Source organism: Pezoporus wallicus, unplaced genomic scaffold (genome assembly GCF_028554395.1).
Source record: "Pezoporus wallicus isolate ANWC-B61680 ecotype Strahan unplaced genomic scaffold, APGP_CSIRO_Pwel_v1 scaffold_6362, whole genome shotgun sequence".
NCBI classification, from domain to species: Eukaryota; Metazoa; Chordata; class Aves; order Psittaciformes; family Psittacidae; genus Pezoporus; species Pezoporus wallicus.
The window spans coordinates 1,171,708-1,194,423 of record NW_026637663.1 but is presented as its reverse complement, the minus strand read 5'-3'; the positions used below and the strand labels follow the sequence as shown (position 1 = coordinate 1,194,423).

The window sequence follows — 22,716 nt, the reverse complement described above, 5'->3', positions numbered from 1 at the left end:
TATATGTGAAACTGCAGATAGAGAGATGGAGGAATTTACAGTTCTACATACACTGACTGGATGGTTACCAGAAGTTATTCCTCTCCAGTAAGTTCTTCTATTAAATAATTACATATTAGTAGTTTAATATTTAAGTCTATGTGGCATTATGAAAAATAAAGCTAAGCCGTAAACATCCTTCAGAATCAATTTTAGCAAGTATACGGTTTTCAATTCTGGCACTTGATAAATGTGCCTTCAAGGAATGTAATTTTGTTGTGTTTTTCTTTGTAGGTCATACAGTTGCATGTAAAGCTATTTATCATGAAAAGCTGATGCCTATTCTTTATAAAATTAATATAACTAATATTAAACACTGTGGTGAAAACAGGTTTAGAGGAATCTGTTTCATCTAGTACACAGATACAAAATGTTTGCCGGTAATAATAATAACTGTATATATGAATGTGCTATAGAAAGTATACTTCCTAGATTTGTAAGTAGTCAACTTCAGCTAGGATGGTATTTCACCTTTTAAACATATATCAACTTTCCAATTTATTTCAAATCAAAAATTATTTCCAACCTATAATATTTTTGTTGTTTCCTGTGTGTTTTAAGTCTGTTTTGTGAACAGACATTCTAATTTTCCAGCTTGATATTCTTTTTACTGTAGGAATGACTGAGTTGCAGGCACTAAATCTTTAGACATTTTTTTTCAAATTATGTTTTTTTTGCCTTTTGATGTATACATTCTAGTGAATACATAGATAACAAATAGTTTGGGTCTGTATATTATTTACTTAGTTATAATTGCTTATTTATATAGTTCAGTATTAAATAAATGCAGTCAAAGGCTATTTTAGTCCTTAGTTCAGCAATTTTTATGTCCCAAGCCATGCTTGCAGTTTAGGGGGTTTTAATATATTTGTGTCTTCCAGTACTATGTATGTAGCCTGTGGACTAAAGTAATGTAACCTAAATTTTGTTCTTTTTATGTAGTTAGTTTTACAGTGGCAACAGCAGAAATCAGTATTCACAACTCTGGCTCTTACTGAAAATATATTCTGGAGTAAGAAAATGTGAATACCATGGAGTCTTTGCAAGCATAGTATAAGATGGCATTAGCTCATTGTACAATTAATTATTTTACTAAAAAAAAAAAAGTTGCATTCAGTTAGCTTGAATGAAGCTTATTCATGGCTCTGAACAATTCATTCAGTTTTAGATTATTTCTGGAATCTGTGGGTTTCTGTGGAGAACCAGTATGGCTGCAACTGTCATGTCATATGAAAAAAAATATTGCTGTAGCTGGTGGAATGAGTGGAAGAGGTGTGGAACTACCTATGCTGAAATAGTTAGTAAAACCTAGTTTGGAAGTACCTTTGAGAAGGTTTTTAATGTACAGAGCCAGAATGAAGTTGCTTCATGGTGTAGTTGCAAGATGGTCTGCAAATTTCCCTACCGCAACTTTTATCTTCTAAAAAGCTTTACAAAGGATGCTTTCTGTACATGCTTCCTTAACAACCATTTCTTTCTTTATGAGTCTGTCCATAATCTGTCTCAGGAAATTCACTGATATACAAAACCAGGCAAGAGTTTTATTTACTAAAACTTTTCTAAGAGTTGGACTGTTAGTTGTAGTATAGTGCTGTCTAAATAAAAATCACTCTTACTGCAAATATCATTATCATTGACATATACATGTGTTTGGGTTTTTTGTTTGTTTTTGTTTACTTTTAAGGCTTGAATACTTGGACAAAGTTTGGGGCTTTTTGAAAGAGGTTTTGCCAGAATTCAAGTTGCCAAATAAAAAAGCTCCCGTACTTGATACTCCTCAGTCAGATACAAAATGTAAAGAGACCGAAGTCTCAGAGTTAAAAAATGAAGTTTCATCTGCCAACAAGCAGTCAGAGAAGCTTGAGAAAGCAGGGAAAGCTGATAAAATTGGCAAAGGTTTGTAATTTTAGGTAGTGTTATCTTTGTAGATCAAGCATAAATAAAATTAGCATAACCTCTGGCTTTGAATTTGTATTTCTTTGCTGTGCCACATGCAACTCTGTGGGTTTGTTGTTGTTTCATTAAATACATTGCAATGGTATAAATTCAAAAAGCTTTTGTTTTAACTATATAGATCTATTAGAACCAGTACTAGTCTCTTTTATGAAAACAGCTTCAATTTATGGCAAAGATTTGTTCAGCCCTATGTCATTGACATTTCTCTAAAGACCGGTTCTTTGCAGAGGAATAACAATCTGAGAAGTTGCAGCTTCCCCAAGGCCATACTGCTCTGACCATCAATAAATTATACATTTCATAATGGTTGTTACAAAGTGTGATTGCCTGCAGAGAGTTCTGACAAGTACTTTCTAATGTCTACCTGCATGTTCATTTTTAGCAACTTTGCTATTTATGCTACTAGATGCAGGTATCAGTTTTATTCAAAAGCTGCTAATCCTATTTACATTTAAATGAAAAAAACTTAGGGTTAGAAACTTATTTGTTCTAGTATGTTATTCTTCAGTTATTATATTTGAGACTGAGTTTTATTAGTTGCTGTTTATAATTTCAAGGTATAGATGCAATTTAATTTCTTTAGAAGGTACAAATAATATAGTAAAATGTCTGTTCTTAGATTTTCAGAAAAATCCCTGCCTTTCTCACTTTGAATCTCAAATAATATTTCTAATGTTGAAAGTGTTATAAAAATTCTAGAAGAGACCTGGCTGGGGGGTATTCTTTGTTCTTAGGAATTCCTGCTATCATTGTAGTAGATGTTTCAAAGTTTGGAATGGACACACACAGGGATGCAGCCACTGGGAACAGCACTGTCATTCATCAAACAGGTTGCTGTAATTTATTCCCCCAAAAAATTTGTAAATTTAACCTTCTCCAAGACTTAGAAATTCTGTTAGTAACTGGAACAGCTAAGAATTAGGGAGGCATTCTGTTATGATGCAGCTCTGTAATCTCCAGCTCTGAGCTTGTAAGCTCTTGTCAGATGCTCTAATAATGTTTGGGATTTTTTCATTAGAAATGTATTTTCCTATAGTCTTAAGTTCTAAGGCTTGAAAGAAAGTTCTGACTTCTGTGTCTATTGGGGACCTATGCCTCATCTGTGTTAGATTCTATTGGAAATCATTGATGCACAGGAGCAAGAACATGAAGAAAATATTTGTCACAGTGCCAGGAATTCAGGAGAAGCAAACATTGTAGTAAGGACATGAAAGTTGTGCCCTAACTAGAAGGTGAGACCAAAGTCTTCCTGGGTGCTTCTCAGTAAATCTGCCTTTGCCTCTGAAGACTTATTATTTATTTTTTTTTAAACTGAATGACATTAGTTCTTGGCCAAAAGTTTTTACCTGAAAAATAATCTTTGTCTTGCTTAATAGAAAAAGCAGAACAAAAAGAAATTGGAAAGAAGAAAATCAGAGATGGAGATAAAGAAAAGCACAAGTTATCACTTCAGTCTGCTGAAACCAGATATTCTTTTCAGGCCTTAACTGAAAGTAAGTCCTATTCTTTTGAAGCTAAAATTACAAACAAATTATAAGTAAAACGTAGGGCTTTGCTTTTATTTGTTTTTGAAAGGAGAACTACAATTTGAAATAATACTGAATTCAAATGTATTTTTGTTATGAGATTATAGCCACTGAAGAAAAAGCTTGCAGGCTTTCAGACACATGGTCTGCAGAGAATGGCCTGGGACTGTAGAACCAGAAACTAAGGCTAGGTTTAAAGTCAGACTCCAGAAGCAGTAGTTGTAAAAATTTTCTAAATTGGTCTTGGGAATTTTTGTAACAATGACTTTACTTGATGCAACAACTTTTGTTCTATTTCTTTTGCTGCCCTTTTTTTTTTTTTTAAATGGAAGTATCTTGACAAGTATTTCATTTCCAGCGCCATAAACATGCTTAGCTCCCTACTGTAAGTTTGCACTCTACCTTTTGAGTGTGAGGCCTTCTTTCTGTGATAAATTTGAATAATTTCTGAAGAGGTCTTTAACTACTTTTAATATCATTTATATTTTATTTCTAAAATGGCAAAACCTTTTATATTCATTACATTGTTGTTGTGGCTTAACCCCTGCCAACAACTAAGTACCATGCCGACACTCGCTCTCTCCCCACCCCACCTCACTCCACTCTGGTAGGATGGGGAGAACTAGAAAAAGATAAAAGCTGTGGTTTGAGATAAGAGCAGTTTAATAATTGAAATAAAATAAAATATAATAATGATCTTAGAATGTACAAAACAAGTGACTGGTGCCCAGCCTCTTCCTGAGCAGAAAACACCCCAGTTACTATACCAAGCATGATGTGCTGTGATATGGAATACACCTTTGCTAGTTTGAGTCAGGACTGAACCCTTTGTCTGTCCCCAGCATACTTGCTGATGTAGCAGAATGAGAAACAGAAGGATTTCATGCTCTATGAGCTTTACTTAGCAATAGCTGACACGCTTGTATGTTATCAACACTGTTTTGCTCACATATCTAAACCACAGCACCACACAGATTGCGCTGATGAGCATACATCCTCCTCATTTTTTGTACAGTAAAAAAGGATCAAAGAATACATTATTTTTTAAAAGGTACTGGCATAATGTATCAAATCTTTCTAGTATTGTAATAGTATTATTAAAATGAATATGGTGTGCCTGGTTAATCATTTGCATGCTCTAATATTTTGTTCATTGATGTTTATTGTCTGCCCTGCAGTATTTCACAACCCATCTTGACTGAATATGGCAGTTTTACATTCCACCTGGTATTTGATGGAATACTTTTAATTGAGAAATACTTCTCACAAGCAATGGTATTGGTATACCTTGTGGCATGCTGTCCTGTAATGTGTAGGACATGGTAGCTTCTACTAATGTATTTGTAACAGATCAGACATGTCAGCAGGGACTGAGATCAAACCTAGCTTATGTCCTTGCTTTTGGATAAGTTGAAAACCACAGCTAACACAACAGCTGTGATTAACAGGGGAATCACAAATGTGCAGTGGGAAATACTAAGAATCCACTGGAAAGAAACCGACCTACCACCACATTATATTTAATTAATTGAATTTTTGGAAGAATATTTAAGACGCAAAGATAGCTTACTTTTTCAAGAAAAAAAAACTATTGCATACCTTCTAAATAAATCAGTTTGAAATCTGATAAATTGTATTTTCCAGTCACTTGCCTATCTTTCATTTCTTTGCCCTTTTATTTTCATTTCACTTTTTTCTTTTTATGCAGGCAGCATTGTTTTATTCAGTTTCACAGAAAATACCTATTCTTAGAGCAGCTTCCAGCTGCATACTTAGTAAATGTAGGAAGTAATTGTCCTATATTTGAGGTGGAGCTGAAGGGAACAAAGACAAAACATTCTAATGAAAAGCAGGTGTGTTGTTTTTCACAACCTCTGTGCTGAGATCCTGTCTTCACATACTTTCTTAGATTACTAAGGAACAATAAAGAAAAATAAATATCCTTCTTTTTGAGCTGACCTTTAGACCTATATTTCTACTAATAAATTTTTTAGACTTTTAATTTCCCTTCAGCATGAATGAACTGGCTGTCACCCAGACAGCCTTGATTTCTCTTCATCGTTAGGGAATCAATAATAGCTTCTTCCACAGTACAGGTATGAGATGGTTGCGTAGTTGCCCAGTGCAACAGATTTCTAGGAGTAACAAGTGAACGTGCCTCTGCTTTTATACCTTGCTTGCAGCAGATTTACAGGAAAACAAGCTTCTGTAAGGCATGTGGGGTAAGAGCTATGTAGTCACCTCCTCATGCTTTCAGAATCAGCTGACATTACCTCCATTATTCCATCTCCTTGACAGAAGTAAGAGCAATAACCCTCGTTAACAAATGCTCTGATTCTCAAACTAATCTTATTCTTCATAACCATTGCTAGGAATGACCAGGGCTCTGGCTTTTGATCCTTTTGTTAGTAAGATCAAACTTTGCTTTCACTGGTGTGAAGCCTATAGGTAGTATTGACCAATCAGTATGTTTTTTTTTCATCTGCCCAGATGATGCGTATTGTGTTCTTCATGCTAGTATCTAGTATTATTAAAATCTGAAGAAAAATAGGACAGTGGCTAGAGCTACCTCTGACCTGTGGCATTTGCAAGTTGTAGTTTTTCTTATTCATCTGTGTAAAAGAAGTTAAAGTTAAAAAAGTCATTGATAGTTGAAAATAGGTAAGGGTTAAAACAGCGTGGTTTTGCCATCCAGGACTTCTCTTACAAGTACTCTACAATGAGCTCTTGTTTTGAATGAGATAATAGTCAGACAAAGAAAATAACAAAGAAGAGGCAGAGTGAGCAGAATAAGTTAGGGTGAGGTATAGCAATATTTATTTACTGTTTATACTGTTCTAAAGCATATTGATGTTTTCTCTGTAGAATCATCTGTGCCAACCCAGCCAGAAATGGTCGTGTATGCTGGCTGTATACCACTACATTTGTTTGAAAAGGATGTTTTTTCGTTAAAACAGATGGTAAGAGTCTGTGCTCTCAGGACAGGAAAGCATTATTTTAGTATCAGGGAGTTTCATTTTGTAGCAACTATGTTGTAACAAAAATAATAAAATCAATATAGTGAAATAGTTATTAGGTAATGATTATCAGTTAAATTTATATTTTTGGTACTTCTGATTGTGCATTTTCTGCATTTTCCCACCACAGTCTGCTCATTTTTTCAGTTTTACTCCACTTTCCTCTGGATCCCAGGAGCTGAAGTCTCTTGGGAGAATCTTGATGGGGACTAAAAAATGTATCATAATGAGATACTTCTGAATGGAAAGACTAATTATTTTAGGGGTTAGTTGAAAAACATGAATTCCCTGATACACACTTTCCCATGTGTTGTTCTATAAGAAATAGCATGTTTATATCCATTTCTGTCATTAGTGTTGTAGCTGATGAAAGCAGCTGGAGAGAGTGCAGCACTTCATGCAGCTGGGATAAAAACAATGCTTAAATTTCCACTTAGTCACTCACACTCTACAGAAAGCTATTTATAATGCCAGAGCTGGCTTTCTTGAGTTGATTATTAATTAGATTTGGTTTTTTGTGCATTTAAATCATATTTACCATAATTAGAACATTAAAATTTAAGCTGCCTCCTCAGGAAACCACTAGGCTTGACAGAATAAAGAAATTTCCAGAAATATTTTGCAGGTGTTATGCTTTACTGCTCTTAATTCTTGCACTATTTTCTTTTTGCAAGTTGTGCTGTGTATTTTATGCTGTTTTGAAGACTAGCTCTTTCTCTGTGATTTAGTTTATTTATTTATTTAAATTTAAGGTCTCAGACAGTAATGCTAGTCAGCAGACAGCAAACTAGAAACAGTGACGTAAGGTTATATCTTTCCTGCCTTGAGTCTCAAACTTGGCTTCAGTCTGTGAGGCTATAGAGAATACTGAAAAAGAGGCATTGTAGATGGATCTATGTGTCTAAACCAGTGTTTTAGTAAAGACTGATAGAAAAATGGAAGTTGACAGAAATGAAATATAGAAGTGTAGTGGGTTTCTTATGGGTTAAAAAATCTCATTTTCAAGCTTTCTTTGAGGGCTGAGATATACTATGTTGAGAGAAATAATTAAAGTTTCAAAGAGTGGATTCATTGGCATAATCATTGTTCTCTAAATTTCTAGAAAATTGTATCGTTAACTGCAGTTGTGCCAGAATTCCCCTCCCGAATTTCTGCAGTATCCCTTTTAGCTTTGTTTTCTACTGTATATGTCCTTGGATTGATGTGGCTTGAACTTAATTGCCTTAAGTTTGCTCAAATGACATGGAAAAAATGCATAATTGAGTCACTCAGGTATGTCTCCTACTCAGCAGCTGACAAATTCTTGTTTATGGCACCTAATTGGTAGTCTTCAAAATCCTTTCTAATCTCAGATGTTTTAAATTACATTTTTAAGTTGCTTGAATATGTATGTATGCAGTCACCGCTCCTGTAATATATCTTTATAAATTCAGAGATCAAATGAGGCTTTTACATTGCTTTTATACCTTCATAGAATCATAGAAAAATTTAGGTTGGAAGGGACCTTAAAGAACATTCCAATCCCCCTGCATCAATCAAGGAGACCTTCCACTAAACCAGATTGCTCAAAGCTCCGTCCAACCTGGTGTTGAATACTTCCAGGGATGGGGCAGCCATAACTTCCCTGGGCAGTCTTACTGTGTTAAATTTGTTCTTCTCCCTTCAAATAACTGACAACCACAACTATATCTACATCCTTCTCTGCAGAGTTCATAAATGCAGAACCTCAGGAACATTTGACAATGAGCAAGAGCAATCAAAGCCTTGCTGATGAGCATGTTAAGGAACTAAATTATGTGTGATTTATTTAGCAAGTAAAAGGAGGTGTATTTTTAATATACAAAGGATGTACAAATCTTGTAACAGAACTTTCAGTAATGAAAAATGTTAAGCTCTACACCATTATGATTTTAATTCAAAGAGCACCACTCAATGTCGACATCTAAAATTGCTCTTAAGTCTGTTGCTAAGGGATTTGTTATACAGGTCAACTGCAGTGCCTTTAATATGTTCTCTAAGTTAGCAGATAAAAAGTTTAATGATGTATTGGTTCAAAGTGATATCACATTATGGAGATTTCACAAGTTATCTAAAAGACCAGTTGCTTTTAGAATTCTGCCACTTTATAAATTCAGCATAAAGTAAGACTTTCTCCCTCAGAAAAAGTTTTAAAATATGTTTATTTAAAACAAAGTGTTGTCACTGTTGTTTTACATAGTAATTCTGCTTCACGTGTGTGTTTTCTGTAGCACCTAAAAGAATTCAATTAAATAAATAAGTTGAAAAGAGTGATGAATCTACTATAAGAAGTAAAATATATGTAAACACGTATGAGTATTCAATTATACTTTTTCTGCTGAATATCAAATTCTAATTAGAATGTTTTTTGATAGCCTTGTCAGGTGAGCTATATTTGTTTTGTTTGTTACTCAAGCTGTTAGATACTTTTGTGTGCATACTGTTCTTTTCTGTCAGAGATGTGATGAGAAAGGAGGTGTGACACAGCTGGATTATTTTTTCATGTTTCATAGGCTGATTCTTCAGAGAAACTAAGGCAGTATGGACTTTCCCACATATATAGCCATCCTGTCCTGATCACTAGAACAAGGTCCTGTCCTCTGGTAGCACCACTACAACCACCACAAGTTCCTCATTGGAAGCTTTTCCGTCAGAAAAAGGAAACTCTTGTGTCATCTGAACCCCGAGGTTTGTCTACTTAAACCTCCAAAATAAATGTGTAGTAACACTTTAATTATTGCAAATATCTAAATTTCCAGGGCCATATTTATCGTTTTATCCCTTAATTTCAATGGAACTTCCTTAGGGATTACTTGTTTCATTTTGGTGTTGTTTTTTTCTTTTTTCTTTTACCAGTTTTGTATTACTTCCCCTTAGCCCTGTTATTTCCTAAACACTTTGAGAAGTGTCTTAATTTCAGGCTAGAAAGCACTCTACTTGAGAAAATGAAGAGGGAGTGTTATCAAACCAATGCAGAAGCTCTCATGCAGAGCTATGAAAGCTTCTGAACACCTTTCAAACATTTGAAGTATGTGACTAGTCCTGCAGCAAAACCTCATAGTTTTAGAGGTAAACTTGTTCTAGGATTTGTCTGTACTGCACAATGGAATTAAATGCATGATATGAGATACCTTGAGTATGAAAGTCTTGCAGACATGCTAGCAATATGTAATGAGATAAACAGGAAATTAGCAGTATACTGCCATGGTTTTTCTAAGCTAAGTTGGATAACCTTACATAGGTTAAGCATACTTTAACACTCTGCAGGCTGAGGATCAGAGCTTTGAGCAAGTTTTTTTTCATTATATGTCACCTAAAGCCACCCTTGGTTGTTCTCTTTGATTCAATTGTATGCTATTATATTTTGAGAATTATTTAGGTTTGATGAATCCCCTGTGGAAATTGTTTGTCAAAGTTCTAGTGTTAAAATTTTCTTAGGAATAAATGTTTAACAAGTTGCTTTTTTCCAGTGTCTGTGGTAAAGAAACCTGAAGAACATGTTGAGATTGCTAGCCTATTTTTGAATTACAAATTGAATGTTATTACACTACCCACACACATGTAAGTATTCAGTGTAGTTTCAGCATTAGCTTTGTACTGTTCCTCCATTTGACTGTGAAAGTGCCATGGCTTATGTTTACTTCTGTCACAGGTTAAAACTGGTCAGATTATGTAGTTGAAAGCAAATTAGGATCAGAGCACTCTATTGATTTCTTGATGTTGCATAATTAATCATCAGTCATTGAACTCTACACTTAGGATCAGTATCGTTTATGTAACAGATAAACCACTATTCTAGATGCTTACAAAATGTTGACAAACACATGCAAACTTCTGAACACCTTTGTATAACTAATCCAAAGAATTTTTAGTTATGCACACAGAGACATACACATGCAATTATATGCTCTCTTGGCACTGAGGGTTGCAAGCTCACCTTATTTAGGCATGCAGATTCTTCTATTTGTACGCACCTTTTGGAGATGCAAGTTGGTGTGCTATAAATTTTATATGCTGTTCCTTACGATCTGCTAATCTACATGCATTTTGTGAATGTTCCATCCCTGGCAGTGTTCAAGGCCAGGTTGGACAGAGCCTTGGGTGGCATGGTTTAGTGTGAGGTGTCCCTGCCCATGGCAGGGGGGTTGGAACTAGATGATCTTAAGGTCCTTTCCAGCCCTAACTATTCTATGATTCTATGACTCTATGCCTGTGAGAAAGCCCACTACGAGGTGGACATGCACACACCTGAGGAGTATGTTCCTACTTGTTACACCCTGTACGGACAGTCCCCTAGGTGGATGTACACTTCTTAGGGCATCTGACATCAGGGCAGGGAGCTCTGTTGGGCAAAACCATTGCCAGTTTCTCTACTCAGTAGGCCCAGTGAATATTCAATAGATTGCTTCCGCCAGAAATAGGAATATTCTCTGATGTCTTTCTATTTTTTCCTCAAACTACTGGTCCCTTTCAGTTCTTGCCCGTAACAAGGAAGTCATTGACTGGCCAGTCAGTACTTTCATGGGCATCACATATTTGGCATGGAGCAATTAATTTTTATCAATAAAACAGGCTGTTCTCTGTTCATTATAGTTATTACAAGAAACCTGAGAGTTCAGGTGAGGAAGCTCATGCTCAAAATACACCTTTATATAAGTGCCTTGTGTTAAAGAGTGGAAGTCGTCTAAACCCTTGAAAATATTTTAAAATGTGTATTATATGTATAATATGTATAAACCTTGTATAAATATATATATAAACCCTTGTATAAATACAGGGTGTCTTAGAGACGAAGTTTCAGAAATCATTGTACACATGACTTCTAGTCAGCATTGGATATTCAGCATAATACTTGCTGACAAGAAAAGAAGGATTATCATTAATTATATCAGGGCCTTGGATTTTTTTCCTGTGTCCCACTGCATAATGTTTTTCTGCCAGGCTTCAGGTGACGATGTTGAATGTTTTGTCAACAACTGCTAGAATTATTAATATCCTCTCTTTTATTCTGACTGAACTCTTGACATAAGAAGCATTGCATGTATGACATACCAAGTGAGCACCAAAAGTTTTATGTTATTTTGGAGGATATTTATTTTCTTGAGAATGAGTCCAACAATTAGTAAACTGTTGGATGTGTGTATCATTTTTAAGGTGTGTATACCTTTTTCTAAGTAAGTCTCTAAGTAAACTGCGCAAATTACATGGCAGTTTCTGTATTTTAATCATGATGATTGGATGGGTTGATAAGAAACCAGTTTGGGTTGATTTTTTTTTTTTTTTTTTTTTATTGAACAGCGTTTTTCAGTGGAAGAAATTAACTTGGAATATTCTGGGTGTATTGTTTTGCTGATACAGTTGCATTTTGTTGGTTAAAAATACATTAAATTACTTAATTTTTGTTTTCAAATAGTAGGAGTAGACATACATAAAATGCTCTAAGCAATATCCATTAATAGGTAATTAAAAGAATGAGCGAGTAATAATTAAGATGTTCCCTTATTTGCATGTTACCATATTTTATGTAGTTTTTTCATCTTTAATAGATTGCTTCATGGTCAACTTACTGAATTTTGTCAAGGACAGATTGTTTAATGTGCTAAGTTTCCATGACAATGAGCTAATTTAATCTCTTGTGATTTAATTAACAGGTAGTAACCAAAAATATATAGCACGTATTAGCATTTCATTAAAGTAATATAGCTGCCTAAATAAGATAAGGGAATTAGATACACAACTGGGACTGAAACTCTTGCTTTAATTCTAATAAAATATTTTGAAACACTCAAAGGCAAGATAATTGTTACTGCCTTACTGCTAAAGATCTTGATATTTCATTATCTCAGTCTTAGGAAGGGGGCTAGATAACACCTTACATTTTTCTTTGTTCTTTATTGCTGCAATAACACAATTACACATTTATGTCTAATTGGCATGTGTGCAATATTGTTTTGATCTTGTTCTCCCAGTTCCCTTAACAAGCACAGAGTTATTTGTATTTCCATCAGTTTTTACTTCTGCCTTCACTAAGTCAGCAACAAAGCTTTCTTTTGCTACAACCAGAATAGACCTTGGACAGGTTTCCTTGGTTATCGTGTGTTTTAGCTGTCTGGTAGCTATGGAGACCCATTTTGAGGGAAAAATTACTCTGACACTTCCTCCCCCCCCCCATTTAACTGGTCCACATTATATATCTAGAATTTTTTTTTTTTTCTTGAGGACATGGAAATTTATTTACTTCTAGCATTACCATCTAGTTTTTCTCAGCTGACTTGGGTTTGTTTTTTTGAGGATTAGTTAAGAGGGCAGGCTAGTTCAGGTCTTTTGAGCATAGATACATGTGTAGTGCCAAGCCAGAAAGATAAGCATATATAGATATTGTGCTGCCCTACTAGGCTGCAAAATAAAGGAGTCACAAATTACTTTGACAAAATCATGTTAAGCATGTTAGTTATGAAGACTTTCTTTTTGAAAGTAAATGTATGAATTAAAGTGTTTGAGTTTTCTTTTATTATTTAGCAACTTTCCACAATCTATCCTCAAAAAAGGATTTGATTCTCTGTCCCGTCTCCCTTCTGTTACTGAAAGTGATGAAAATGTGAGAGACAGTAATGTGGCTGTGAATCAAAGTGTGAGACATTCAAATGCAGAAGATGATTCTCAGGTAATAATTTTTCTAATTTTATTTTAACTTGACCTAGTTTTATATTCCAAAGGATAATGAGACAAAATAGAAAATACTTACTACTGAAATATAGGGATTTAAAGACTTCTCATGAGCTTTTTTCCCCGCTATTTAAGTAACTTCCCTCCCCTTTCCAATTTATAGTTATATTGATGTGTGCTGGGTGGGATATCTTTCATGTCACTTTTTGTTTTAACCTTATTTTTTAATGATTTATTCCTCAAATTCTAAAAGCCCTGTTGCTAACACTATGAAATATTGTGGCTTTACTGTCCTTATTATTGTCCTTTTCTGGGACTAACTGAAAAGTATACTTGGGGGTTACACATGTAGTATTTGATTCATGTATAGTGACTGCCTGTTGGGTTATAAAATGTATTTGAAGACCAAAGACATGCTGTTAAGTATAGTATGCTATGAGATATCTTCATGAACAAGGAAAATAAAATTTAATTTGTTAAATTTTGAAGTAAAAGGGCAATAAGTTTCTGTGTAATTTTTGGAGTGCCTATTTATATGTTTCTTCTTCAGAGTATGCTGTTATGCCATTTTTATATTTCAGTTCTTAAATTCAGTTGCTTTAAATCGTTCTATATCTACTGTGTATATAGAAAATGTACGTGTGGACGTGTAGTTATTAGGTATTTATGATTTTAAAAGAAGCCAATTCTGTAGTGAAGGAAAATTCTTTGCAATAAAATATATTTTTAACTAGTCTGAATTTTGTATACATTTTACAATAGTCTAATTAGTACTTCATTGGTACTTCGTCTTTAAAAGTCTTTAAAAATTGCAACTTATGAAAATCATTACAAACACAGGAAAGTAATAAAGAGCTGTAAGTAGCATCATACAATATGTAATAATTATTGGTTGCATAATTTCAGTCTCTCTAGCTGTACAAATACAGATTGAGTTAGTTACATCTTAATAGATGTTTATGTGCTATAAGCATAAAATAATTTGGAGCATCCCTTTGATTCTCTCCTCTAGTCCAAGAGTGTAACAAATATATGATTGTAGAAGGTTGGTCTGTCACAGTAGGACATGCAGTCAAAAAGAGGCAAGGGCAAGTACGAAAATACAAAAGAGAGACTGATAAATCTGAAATGATTGGAAGAAGACATGAATGTGACATGGTCGGAGGGCAGTCTGATTCAGACATGAAATGTAAGATGTCACAAGCAGCTAATGAACACTTGAACTTTACTTTTTCCTCAGTTTAAATCTCAGCTGAAAAATGCTATGCCGATTAATAGTTGACTATGTAAGTAGGACTGCATTTATATGGAATGCAAAAGCAAATAACTTGCAGAACAATCTTTCACATATGAAGTCTTTTAATCAACAAAATTATGTGGATACCTCTGGGAGATTCATTATTGGAGAGCTTTCTTTCAATAGCTTTAAAACTTGAAATAACAATATACAGGTATACTTTTTTTTTAATCATTTAGTGATTAAAAAAGCAAGCACTGAAGAGAAACTTTGATATCTACAAATCACTAAGTTACTGCTAATTGCTATAATTTTGTTTTGTAGAATACCAAGTGTGAATAACTTTGTCTCCATTTAAACTGTGTGGCTGCTATTCAGGAGATGTCTGCTTTAAAATCTTTAATGCAGATTTGATATATCTTTGGGATATGGTAATTGTATGCTTTAAGATGACTGAAATTCAGTCAGCTGCTGTGCCAGATGCTCAGCAGATTTAAATTGGCATATTTCAGTTCACTCCAATGTAAACTTTATGAAGTTACATCGGTGAATATCTGATTCACAGTTCCTAAAGGTCTGTTGTCACAGAAACAGAGACTAGTGATAAATAAAAGTTAAAATTTGAGGAGCTGGGCGTCCTTTCTTAAGTTGAAAGACATGGTATCCTTTGTGTCCCTAAATTGCTCATGCCAAAGAAGAGAAATGCTTTAGTACTGAATTTTTCAAACATTTTTGCCCTGAATTTCCCATTCCCTGTTATTTTACAGTTCTGAAAGCTTTATGGATGTGCATTAGGAAAGGTATCTTTAAAAGTGTGTATTTTTGGTAGTTAAATTGATCTTGAATCACACTGTTACATGTTTTATTGTTGGGTTTTTTTTTGTTGTTGTTTTGAAACTCCATAAAATAGGCTCAGTTCTTTAATGGAAAAGCTCACTTTTATTCTTCAGTTGGAAGGTAAGCAATTTTTATGTGTAAGTCGTGTTGAAATGTGCTTATTCCATTTGGCTGGAGAAAATTATTTGTGGAATAAAGGCTTCCCGAACTAGGAGGTTTTCAGAACTTAATTTTTTATTTCACTTTTTTTCCTTATCCATCTTTGTGGTCAGGAAAAAGGCAAAAAGGTCATCGTATTTAAATTGCACAGTATCTTGCAGTCTTCTGGAACAGTAATTCTGACAAATTTTTGAGAAAAATATTATCCTGGAAGAGTGTTTCTTTGGAGCTCTGCTATTCAAAAGCCTGCTTGAATATTCTTCACTGTGATGAATTCTTTAATACAAGTTGTCTCCAGCTTTCTTGAGAAGAAAGCTCTTTACGTTTGTTTTTAGGAAATGTTGAAGGGTAACAAAGGAACAAAATTCTAATCCAAATATGTTTACCGTCAGAATTTGCAATGGCTGCTTGATATTTTTATAGTCTGCCTTGATTGCTGTATTCAGAAATCCTAAGCAGAACATGCTCGATTTCTGTTTGTGGCTTCTTCAGTGCCAAGCTGGTTGCCAGTGCTACTTTCTAGAGCAGAAAGGTTAAAACCGCCACTCTCTCGGAGTGACATAAACACAGTACACTTGTTCTTTAATGTTCATGCTTACTTTATTTTTCTTACTTCAGTGCCATGCTTTTATATATGCAAGGTCAGTTTTAACTTTTTGATTTACAACTGGTATCAAGTCTGTTTAATTTGCATGGGTTTTCTTCGCGTTTCCCATAAACTTTCTAGCCTGTTGTGTCATAAAAAGCATTTTCTTATTCTAATCCTTCTTATGATATATTTCATAAGCCCAGTGAATTCATATTGAGTCAACAGGAGGGCTAGGAATAAAATAAAAAGTTGTATTTTCTTTACAAATTTTATAGTTTTGACAATTATTGAATCTGCACAAAATAAAAATTCCTTGCTTATTTTTTCATGGGGAAAAAAAGTGTACATGAGATATGAGGCACATGAATTAGAAGAGGGATTTCAGAAGAGGGACATCCATTTAGACATTTGTGGTATAGAGAACATTTCTGTAGATATTTCTTACAAATGTCTACTTGCTTATACAGATTGGGACAGTTCCAACATTAGAGACTGAATAAAAAAGAAACAGAGTTGGTACTCCAGTATTTTTAAGCAATTCCTATACCTCACTTTGTATACTGCTTTGCAGTTGTTTGTTTCACTGCCTTGTTTCAAAATCCATCTCTGTTACTTTCTCCCACATCACAGCTACAAAGAGAACTGATGTTCCATTTAGTGAACACAGTGACTCAGGAGTAGATAACAAAGATTGTGTGTAAGTGACTATCAATGCAAAAGTTAAACTAAAACCTTGAAATTTAATACAGAGTTGGATCTGAAATATTCTGGTCATTTTTGTCATTTTGGAGGTAGATTTTAAATGTATTTTTAATCTTAATAATGTATTTGAAGCTTTATTCCTTCACCTGCAGTTATATCCAGAGGACTTATTTTTGGAAGGTGACTGGTGTTTTTTACAGAAAAACTTGTATGAAAAGTTTTGCCATGCATAATTTCTACAATAGAAAAGGACACTGGTTTTATAAAAATATCAGGTACAAGATAGCTATAAATTTATGAATTGTCATTATCTTAAAGTTATGTATTAATGATTATAAAACATAATAGACTATAAATTAGATTTTTAAGTCAACCAGTAATTTTTTTTTTCGCATTTGGCATTCAGATTTCCCATTGATTGCAGGAATAACAATAAGTAAATAAATTCTCCCTGACTCTTAACTGTGTGCAGCCTTTCATGTTTCATAGCGGGATTCAAGTCTTTTTTTCTTTCTTTCTTTATCAGATACTGTGGCAGCAGAGCTGACCTTTCAGATAATGTGTGTTCATTAAGGAGGAAAATTGCCTTCAGTTTCTCTTTCTGTGCCAATGTCGTAGCCGCTGTAGCTGAGGCAATAGCATAACAGAATGAGAACTTCCCTGATACTCCCAGTTGTCTCAGAATCAGTGAGGTTTAGGTAATAGATGCATCCCATAGCATTAGAGAAGCAAACAGCTTTTGACTATGTTATCTGTGCACTCCAGAAACTTGAGCAAATGAGTCTACAGGACTTTCTACACAGGTTTCATTAGATTGCTTTCACAGCTCAAACTAGCTAAAGTAACATTACTGAATCATCTAGATTTTCCTGGGTACGTTCTCCTTCTTTACTGGAAATTTTATTGAAGTAGATTTTGAGGATTTTATAAATCTCTCTGGGCTTTCCTGCTGCCTGTTGCTAAAACCAGCAAAGTAGCCCTATAGTAAGCTGCCGCATGTCTGTGCTAGAAACGTAAGTCATGCGTACTGTGCATGAACAGTAAGCCTAGCAGAAAGTGCTAGACTCATTAGTCTCCAAGGCTTGTACAGTAGGTATGGTACTTTTTATACTTTGGACATGCACAGGATTTTGAGAAGAAGCCTGGTAGTGTTGGCGTGTACCTAATTGGTAAATACTGTGACTCCTACAGGAAATTTGGCAATATTGAAATCTTGCAAGTTGTAGACTCCATGTAGATATATGACAGCTCTATGCATGCATATATCTGAAGTCCCAACCCAAATGTTGAGGTGTGACTGTCAGTGTCACATGACAAGTGATCACAGCTTTCCTTTTGTTTTGCACAGTTGTATGTACAGAAGTCTGGAAGCAGGAGCTGAAGTACATGGGAAATTGCAAAATCATACTGTGTCTTTTTCAGCTCATTTGCCCTAGAAAAGCAAGAAATTAATTTAAAAATGGACATGTAAGACATATTTCAAGTACCAAATTGTTCACCCAACTGTTAACAATTTCAACAATGTCTGTATTTTTCTCTTAATTGCTGTTTATATTAGAGCTGTCTCAGCTTTGATTCATGAACATTCTGTAAAAAACCATGCCAGATTTGGAATAGAATTTAAGATTTGCACTGTGCAAAAATGGGATTTTAAAATTCTCTCAGTAAACAATACTGCAGTTAAATTATAAACATTAAATTATTTGGTACTTCCTATTTTGGGACAGAGAATTTTAAATGTGTAGTTTATTCACTTTAGAAAAGATCAAACACCTAAAATTCTTACATTCTGGGCCTGTGGAAGTCCTGTAGAATAAATGCTGCAGAAAGACTTACTGCAGCTAGGAACTGAAGGAGAAAGCCATAAGGCTTTCCTCTAAGGAAGCATTTACAGGTCCTTTCATATTGTGTATGCAACGGTAGTGTGTAATATGACGGTTGAGGCAGACCTGGAGTTGCACTACAATGACCTTGTGCAAGCTTTAGGTACTGCTGAGACAGGCCATCCAGTCAAACTTACTCAGACTTTACATTATGTCATTCTACCCCTCAAAAGATGTTTAGATTGTATTGTGAAAGCATAAAAGCAGGTCCAGTTAGTAGAGCTACCGCAACTCCTCTTTGAAATGCAGAACAGAAGATCACTCTGTGTATCCAGATGTTGGCCAGTTCAATGTTACTGAGTTCCAGCATTAGCCCCTTTGACACATGTAAAGATGGGTATATAGGAGGAATTTTGGGTGGTGGGATGGATGACAAATCTTGTTAAAGGGAGTCCTGAGATGAAAAGAAGCTTCTGAATTTGTTTGCAATAGGTTTTTTAGGCTTTAATGTTTGTCTTTGCAGAGGCAAAACTAGTCAGTTAACCCATAAATAGTACCACATTTGAATAGGAAACAAGCTGGAAACTGTGGAAATGGGAAAGAAGTGCAAGTGAGTCTTGTGTAGAGTATGTCATATTGCAGGTAAGAGGGCAGTCGAAAGGCAGGATGACAAGACACACATTTTGATCAGTTTCAAAGATTTTAATCTCTCAAATTAGAGGACCCTGACTTTGGAAATTGAGTAAATGGACTTTCTGAAAGGCTGGATAATCTGGTTTCAACTCTAAATTTAAGTGGATATTGCATTCATAATAGGTCAGCAGCTCTAGCTTGGAAATGGGATTGACCAGGCTAAAGCTGTTTGCCAAAAATATGAAAAAAGAGCAGGCTACTTTTTGTTTATGCAGCTGATAGGAAAAAAAAAAAAAAAAGAAAAGCTGTAGCAGTCAGGCATGCTGCTGTCAGCAGTCGGGTACACTTTCACAGTAAGAAATGCTTGTTGGAAAAGCATCCCTCCATGTGCTTTCCAAGAATGGAAATGTAGAATAGAAAAGAACATAATTCGTTCCAGAATAGGACTAATTAGTTCTTAGAATAGAACTTATTTTATTGTCAAATAACAGTAAGATCAAAGAACATTTTTTTTTCTTATAGCAGAGGAGTAGGCATATGAACAGCTTTTATCCCAGACTCCAGGTCACATGTACATCTCTAGAAAAACATCAGTCTGTCTATTGGGGATGTATGTGTAGGTATTACGGTGAATTTTATTATTTCTATTTTTCTTTTTTTAGAAAATATATACTACAATGATAACTTACTAATTTGTTTCTCCATCTCAGAAAGAACTACCCCAAACCGAAATATTTAACAAAATAATGCAGAATTATAAACAACCATTGTGCTATTGTTTGTTCTGTTGTGTTTTTTTCCACTATACAGGAGACCACCCTCAGTGGGCAGCAAAATGCAGAGACCTTTGATAAGGGTGAGTGTGTTTGACGTTTATATTCAGACTTCTGCCTTTCAAGTACTATGGTGTTTGAATGTCTTTTCTTATGTATCCCTATTTTTATTAATATCATCCCATTAAAAATAAAAAAATAAATTAGACAAATCTCACTGTATCGAAATCCTGAAAGTTAATGAGCTGGAAATATATGCTTCATTTATTCTCTTACAGCTCAATGCCGAAACCTAATGGAAATACAGTAGTTTGCAGTAGATGACTCTTTAATCCTACCTTAAATACACTGGGATCTTGGAGTATTTTTGTAGCTGTCACTATTAATTGACTCTGAAGTTAGTGTATGTTAATAGTCTGATTGCTATCCTTTCTGCTTATGCAAAAGTATACTCAAGAAATAATCATCGAAGAAAAGATGCCATAGCACCACCAAGGAAAAGGACATGTTTCCATCCCCTGGCCTATAATACTAATAATTCAGATTACTACTGCAACAAAAACCTTTGTACTCAGGTTGTTTTCACAGTCTCCAGGCCATCTCAACCCAAATGTTGTCATTTCCCTACGCAAAATCCATTTATTCCAACTTTACTTAGAAAATATTGCTAGTCATTACAAGATTCTAAGACTGGAGATGTATGATCCTGTTAGGTGGTATGATTACTTTTCTTTGAATGATACAATTCCTTTTAATATCTCAATTAATTATTAACTAAACCCATCTTCAAAAAAAAAATAATTAAGGAAGAAAAATAATTGGGAAACGAGGCTTAGTAATGTATCTTGGTTGAATGCTTTTCATATTGTGCCATGCATTGTAACTTACAAGAGTTACTTTCTATTACTATCACTTCCAAGTGTTTCACTGTAGAATCGTAGAATAGAATCATAGAATAGTTAGGGCTGGAAAGGACCTTAAGATCATCACATTCCAACACCCCTGCCATGGGCAGGGACACCTCACACTAAACCATATCACCCAAGGCCTTGTCCAACCTGGTCTTGAGCACTGCCTGGGATGGAGCATTCCCAGTCTCCCTGGTCAACCTATTCCAGTGCCTCACCACCCTAACAGGAAAGAATTTCCTCCTTATGTCCAATCTAAACTTCCCCTGTTTAAGTTTTAACCTGTCACCCCTTGTCCTATCACTACAGTATCACATAGTATCACTACTATGAGTGTTTCAACTCCGCAGAGTATCTGAGAGCAGGAATCATGATCCAAAACTGAGAGAAACGGAGAAATCTTTTTAAAAATGTTTTATTCATGCGTATGGAGGTTTTTGATGCACTTTTTAATATGGCTAAAAATTGTTCAAATTTTGCAAAGCATGTGAATGCTAATAACTTTATATTTTCAGAGTTTGGTTACAGGTTATTAGACAGTTAAATATATGAATAGTGTGGTGTCAGGAAAGTTCTTTCTGCTCACTTGAAGAGGATTTGAAACATTCCTATTGAGAACAGTCATTCCTATTGAGAATAGTGCTACTTTAAAAGTAAAGTCACACATATAAACAAATCCTTTCCTGGAGAAATAATTGCTTTTCAATATTTCAACCTTCCAGTTTAGGAATCTCTGTCCTAATATGTTTGCTAAAAAATAAAAAATAAAAAAATAAAATTTTTACATATTATTAAATTACTGAGACTGCTAAAGTCCATTGAGATATGGCACAGCTGAGGTTCACCAAATGCAATGAAATGTTTTATATACCAGAACAAAAAAATTGTCTTAAACCATATAATTTGATTGTGCCTTGTTGTAAAATGAAAATTTGTTCCTTTATACTTACTCTGAGTTGTTTTTATAAGAAAGCAGTTATATTTTCTAGATGAAGTGCTTTTTTATGATTTGCAATTTCTCTTGGTGCAGATACTGGATCTGATGGAAGCTGCTTTTCATATCACATTATTCTCACGATTACCTGTTACCTCACAGAAATCTTGCTGTTTCAGTATTTGTCCAGAGCCATGTTAAGTTCTTGCAATTTCTGCTATAAACCAGAAAATTTCTGGGTTTGTATCTCTAGTCCAGTAAGCCAGCCTGTCTATCCCTCCTTACTGAAAACTGAGACAAGGAGCTTACTTCAATTTTGAACCATTTGTAAAGTTTTCTTTACAAGGAAGTGTTTTCTTGTGCTTTTTCATTTACTTGGCTAGCAAACTCTTTGATGTGTTTCTTATTGTGTTCTCCTAAAGAGCTAGCTCATGACTATAAAGAGCCAGGTACAGATCATCCAGATACTGAATAAATGTTATTACCCAAAAGTTTGATTGCCATTTAAGCATCTCAGTAAAGAGCCACTGCTTGAAAAATGATGAGCATTTACCAAAAGCAAAGACAGAATTTGATGCTAAATTATCTTAACTGTATCTTCTCAGTTAAGAACATTACTTTTTCTAATCATTTGGGGGGCTTTATTATAATACAGTATTTTCTTACCATAGAAATAGTTATTTTTTTGTGATAAACTGTTCTAATCAGTGCTCATTTGCTACTCTTTTCTCCTTTTTGGATTAATTATTCTAGTTTGTATGCTTCTGTGCTCTTAGTTATTGATCTGGTTTTATTTGTCTTCTGGGTTTTTTTACAGTTCATGTTTTGTTATTACTTCTGTACTTCAATGTTTTCCCTTATTCATCAAGTTACTTTTTCCTCTTGGGCTTGACTGTAAC

General features: G+C 34.6%; 1 protein-coding gene across 3 annotated transcripts in view; it reads left to right on the top strand.

Annotated features, from left to right (window-relative positions):
* ADGB (androglobin) overlaps window positions 1–22,716 on the top strand; it is a 112,279-nt gene that overhangs the window by 28,289 nt on the left and 61,274 nt on the right. For all 3 annotated transcript variants that reach the window (XM_057406847.1, XM_057406846.1, XM_057406848.1), the window contains exons 7-14: window positions 1–87; window positions 1,724–1,935; window positions 3,372–3,488; window positions 6,387–6,481; window positions 9,070–9,244; window positions 10,027–10,117; window positions 13,076–13,220; window positions 20,013–20,058. In XM_057406847.1, coding sequence (XP_057262830.1) covers window positions 1–87; window positions 1,724–1,935; window positions 3,372–3,488; window positions 6,387–6,481; window positions 9,070–9,244; window positions 10,027–10,117; window positions 13,076–13,220; window positions 20,013–20,058 — 968 coding nt within the window. The remainder of the gene's footprint in view (window positions 88–1,723; window positions 1,936–3,371; window positions 3,489–6,386; window positions 6,482–9,069; window positions 9,245–10,026; window positions 10,118–13,075; window positions 13,221–20,012; window positions 20,059–22,716) is intronic.